Raw genomic sequence first — 4,884 nt, 5'->3', positions numbered from 1 at the left:
ATCTGTCTGGATTAGGGAGGCCAGAAGAAAGAGAGAAACTGTTCACTGGGGATCTCAGGAAAAATATTATTTAAAAAAAAAATAAAAGTGAGGGAGTATAAGAAGTGAATCTGAGTCTCCTCTCACCACGTTGATCTCTTGCTCCTCACAGCTTCACCAACAATCTACAAAGATGTGCTCCCGCGGGACCTGCCATGATTATGAGTCCTCCTGCCACGGATCCCGCTCCTCCTGCCATGAGTCGGGCTCCTCCTGCCACTACACCATCCAGAGGCAGCCGGTGCCCATGTACACCTACGTGACACCCTATTGCCCCCCTGTGCAGCGCTACTGCCCTCCTGTGCAGTCCTACTGCCCTCCAGCTCCCTTCTACCCCCAGTACTCCAAGAACATCTGCAAGCTGCCACCGACGTGCCCCAAGTACTAGAAGCAGGATCTGACCCCAGCACCCGGACCCACTAGCTCGTTCCTCCCCAAAGCCTCAAGCCCATCTCTCTGCTCATTGCTTGCTTGGAGCTTAGCATGGCATTAGCATGAGTTGTCTCAGTTTAATGAGCTTTGAGCTGCTTAACTTCTTTGTGCCAATTCTGGGAGTAGTTTCTTCCTTGCTTTGTTCTGCAGCAAGACAATAAAAATTATATTTTGAGCCTACCTAACCGTTCTGGCTGTTCTCAGTCACCGCTCCATCATATCTCCTTGTCTGGCGGCATCTTTTTTTCATGTGGTTTTAGAGCCGCGCTCATGCTGGAAACAGCTAAAGCAGAAGGAATGCCAAGGAAAAAATGAAAGTCAAGGAAAACGCCCCTGGCACCCACCAGTGATGCCAGGAGCTCTGCGTCGCACACAGAGGGCTCCCATAGACCCGCTGGGTGAATTCCTGGAGAAACCAAGTATTTGCCCTGAGCTCAGCAGATATGACGGGAGTTTCAGGGTTACAACCTGACCTGTGCACGCCTGTTTTTACTGCAGATGCAATCTTTGAAAGCCACTGCTATATTTGGAAACAAAACCAAGCAAATCCTGCAGGGTTTGGAACTTGCCTTGGAAGCACCCTCAGTTAAACCAATTCTACAGCATAAAGTAAGAGAAGGCTTCCCCAGTGTGATTCATCCATCCCAGGGCAGGCACGGGCAATAGGTTGGATGAGCTGAGCACTGCAAGTAAACAACCAGTTGGTGTATAACTAATTGGAATTAGTTATTTATAGGTTACGGAGAAAATTGTCATTATAGAGGAACAGCCTGCTGAAAAGGAAAAGTTGCAAACGGGAATGCAGCGAGCAATTAATTACTCACCTACATTCAAATTGTTGCCATTGCCAAGAGGTGGCTCATTTTCACACGACCCTTGGCAGCTACGTTAACAACTCTTCTCCTTATTCATTCCTCATCTCTCTGCGGATGGGCATTGAGTCAGCGAGGCTTTCCATCCCTAGGAGGGGTTTGGTCTTCAAGTATATACGTTCACTTTCCCTCACTGCCTCATGCCTCCAACTTTCCATTCGGTGACCCATCACAGCACATTTTATTTCCTCAGCCTTTTCCAAGTCCCACAAAAGGCACAAAGCCTCTGAACTGGTTACACCTTCTGCTGGGCTCAAGCCTGACCCATTAACTTGAAGACAAGAAATTGCAGCAATAACGGGGAAACAAGAGTAAAGCTTGCTTTGTTTCATTTCTGTTCTATGCTTTTGTCAGCCCTGGAGAGGTTTGACACCTGGTACATCAAGGACCAAAGCTTTTATAAATGCTTCACCTCATTAGAACACTTATTTAAAATCAGACCACAGGCATTTGGCAAGAGAAGAAGTCCTCTAGATAGCTTAAAGGAACATTTCTGCTCTACTGAGTATGTGCTAAATAACGTAACAGGGGATTTTCGCAGCCAGGATAAACCGTGAGCAAAGCCCTAAGGATTAATCGTCAACGAGGAGCAACTTGCCTCAGCTGTTTCCTGGTGAGGATTTCTCCACTGCATCCATAATTCTCAAATCCAAACAAACAGAGAGGTGTTACTCTGGGCATCTTACAGAGCCTAAGTTCACCTATTCTATGCAAATTTTAACTGGGATCTTTTTTTGATCTAATTTGAATTTTTTCTTCTGTAAAACTCCCCAATTGAGGGTCTCCCAGGTTCCTGTGGATCCATCTCACACAGCTTTAGGCATCTCCAGTGCTCGCATCCAACTCCAACAGTGTTTTGGACTCAGATGGGCACCAGATAAAACAACCAGATCCATGCAAAGTCACACGCAAAAAAAATGCATCATTTTGACCAACATCTCCTACTTTACCTCAATGCTCAGGATCCACCAGGTCTCCGACATCAGTCTCCTGTTTCTTCTCCACAAGCTCATAAGCCCCCTCCCAGCTTGCCCTGAGCCTCCTTTATTGTTTGCTGAGGTGCTCAGCAGGTGTAAATCACTCCGACATCAGTCTCCTGTTTCTTCTCCACAGGCTCATAAGCCCCCTCCCAGCTTGCCCTGAACCTCCTTTATTGTTTGCTGAGATGCTCAGCAGGTGTAAATCGTTAATGTAATCACTCAGCTGGTGTATCGCTAATTAGACTGCAATGTGTGGCAGTGACCCTGTCGAACCCGGTCGTTAGCATGAAGGGAAACTCAGTAGGAGGTGAAGCCTGTGTTTTCGTGGACAGGAACCTCGACCTTCGAAAGAGCCAGCCTGGAGAAGTGATGACTTCATGCTTTTGAATTCTTCAAAGCAAGGCTGGGCAGCTTTCTGAAAGCTGGGACGTAGCCAAACAAAACCAGTAGCCACCCAAGAGAAGCCGAAAGTTTGTGTTGGCTTGTCCTGCCCTCAGCATCTCATTTGTGCTGTCCTTGGGTAATAACAGAAACAGCCTGAATCTTCTCTCCTTCACCTCCGCAGGAATCAGGAGATCTCCAGGGAAGCTGCGCACTGCAGGGGAGGGGGCTCAAGGGTCCCTGGGTGTTCTGCTCCCATGGATGCGCGGCCTTGCAGCAGAACCTCCTCCCAGGGATGATCTCGGAAATGAAATATTTAATCACGTCTGTCACAGTCCCGGGTCCCGTGGATTCCTTCTGACCAGAGAGAGATAATTTTTTTAAAAAGACGTAGTTCAACTGGAAATCCTAAAGATGCTCAGGATATCATGTGAGGCCTTCAGGCTTTTGTGCAAAATAACTATTAACACCATTAATGAATAATTGCAACATGATCATTAACATCAACTCTAATGACTGCCAATGGGTGACTGAGAGCTGAGCATAGAATTATTCCAAAATTAACATCCGTAGGTGGATCTTCCATTACTCGAGGGCATAATAGAACTTTTTAAAAAAAAAAATGGAATTGGAATTTTGCAGGTCAAGTTACGCCAAGCAGAAACAGGATATAAAACTTCCAGAAAAGTTTTGTGTTTTGCTTTTATTTAAAGATGTCAGAAAGGAATTGGAAAAATATGGATTCCAATTTGACCAAAATCCTATTCCAATTTGACCAAAAGCTATTCCTGTTTCCTCAGTGAATTTGCACCCAAAATTTCTGATATTGGCAAGGCCAAGGGCATGTATTTTCCCATAATGGATGGGATAAGGCAGCAGGGGATGAGATGTCAAGAACTTTCTGTTACGTATTTGCCTTTCTGATGACCAGAGACCTCAACGTAAGCCACTAGGCTTCATCGTTTTTGTATTAAAAAGCAAAACGTGGGGCCATGGAATTACATTTGCTGGAATTCTATTTGAAAAAATTACATTGAGAAGTGACTGACGTGCAGAAGGCCTCTGCACACCTCTGGAATCCACCAATCCTCAATCTTAATTATGATTTTTATGTTAATTGAGCACTCACTACCTCTGAACAAGCCACCTAGCATCTCAATATAACAGCTTTACCATATGCGAAATGAGCAGAAACGTACCTTTCAGGTGGTTCACAAGCATCACGCAAGAATTAACTTGACATTAAAAAATTGTAAAAAATTCACGGAGCAAATTGGTCATAACGCAAAATTGAGGGGTTGGTCAAAAGCAACGAGGCAAAGGCCAAGCAGATGAAGGCCCATTCAACAAATAAGTATAGGCTTAGTGCGTAAATCGGAGATTGCTGTGGGGTACCTCATTTCCGGCAGGACAATTTCGAGCTAAATAAAAGGTCTCCTCATCCCTTTGCTCCTCACTCAACTGCACCACTCACTCAGCACGGTAAGTGTCACCCATTAGCGGTGCTCCTCCATAACCATGGGTCTCCTTTGGTTTGGGTCAAGGGACGAATGGAAATGTCTTATCTTTGTACGGGGTTGGTCCTTTAAAGGTCTCTTCCAACCCCAACTCTTCTTAGGTGCTATGACCTACATCTCTCTTTGAAATTCTGATTTTTCTAGCCTGATGGTCTGCGGCTCATAGCAAAAGATGGTAGAGGGAGCAGAGTGGAAAATAAGCTGCTGGGGATGGAAATTCCAGGAGTGATCTTTATGGCTGAGCCCAGGATGGCTCGAAAGATGTCCAAATATTGCTGCGATAGTGGCAGGGGTCTCGATTTTTGCAAGGGTTTTGGGGTTTTTTTTGCAACTCCAGACCCGTAATTAGGAAGCGCTCTGGAATATGGCTGTCACCCATGGGCCTAGACAGTGGTGTTTGTGTTCCAATAGAAAACGCATCCACATACTTGGAAAGGTGGCTCGTATCTGAAAGTCTGCTCTGTTTCAGGTCCTCGCTCCAGCCCCCTTTGACCACACTACGAACGACATGTGCTCCACCTCATGCTGCTCCGTCGTGAAGAGCAAAACGGTCTGCTGCAGCCCGTGCCAGAAGACCGTCTGCTGCGACCCGTGCCAGAAGACCGTCTGCTGCAGCCCGTGGCAGCAGTCCTGCTGCTCCGACCCGTAGCCGCAGTGCTGCTG

General features: G+C 46.4%; 1 protein-coding gene across 1 annotated transcript in view; it reads left to right on the top strand.

Moving 5' to 3' along the window:
- The first annotated feature begins 4,729 nt into the window (after positions 1-4,729).
- The window catches only part of LOC104276650 (keratin-associated protein 10-4-like), an 817-nt gene continuing 662 nt past the window's right edge, over positions 4,730-4,884 (top strand). Inside the window, exon 1 of the mRNA XM_009873054.1 lies at positions 4,730-4,825. Coding sequence (XP_009871356.1) covers positions 4,730-4,825 — 96 coding nt within the window. The remainder of the gene's footprint in view (positions 4,826-4,884) is intronic.

The sequence above is a fragment of the Apaloderma vittatum genome, unplaced genomic scaffold, assembly GCF_000703405.1.
Source record: "Apaloderma vittatum isolate BGI_N311 unplaced genomic scaffold, ASM70340v1 scaffold13637, whole genome shotgun sequence".
Lineage (NCBI taxonomy): Eukaryota > Metazoa > Chordata > Aves > Trogoniformes > Trogonidae > Apaloderma > Apaloderma vittatum.
The sequence above is the reverse complement of the archived record's forward strand: the minus strand, read 5'-3'. Positions and strand labels throughout refer to the sequence as shown.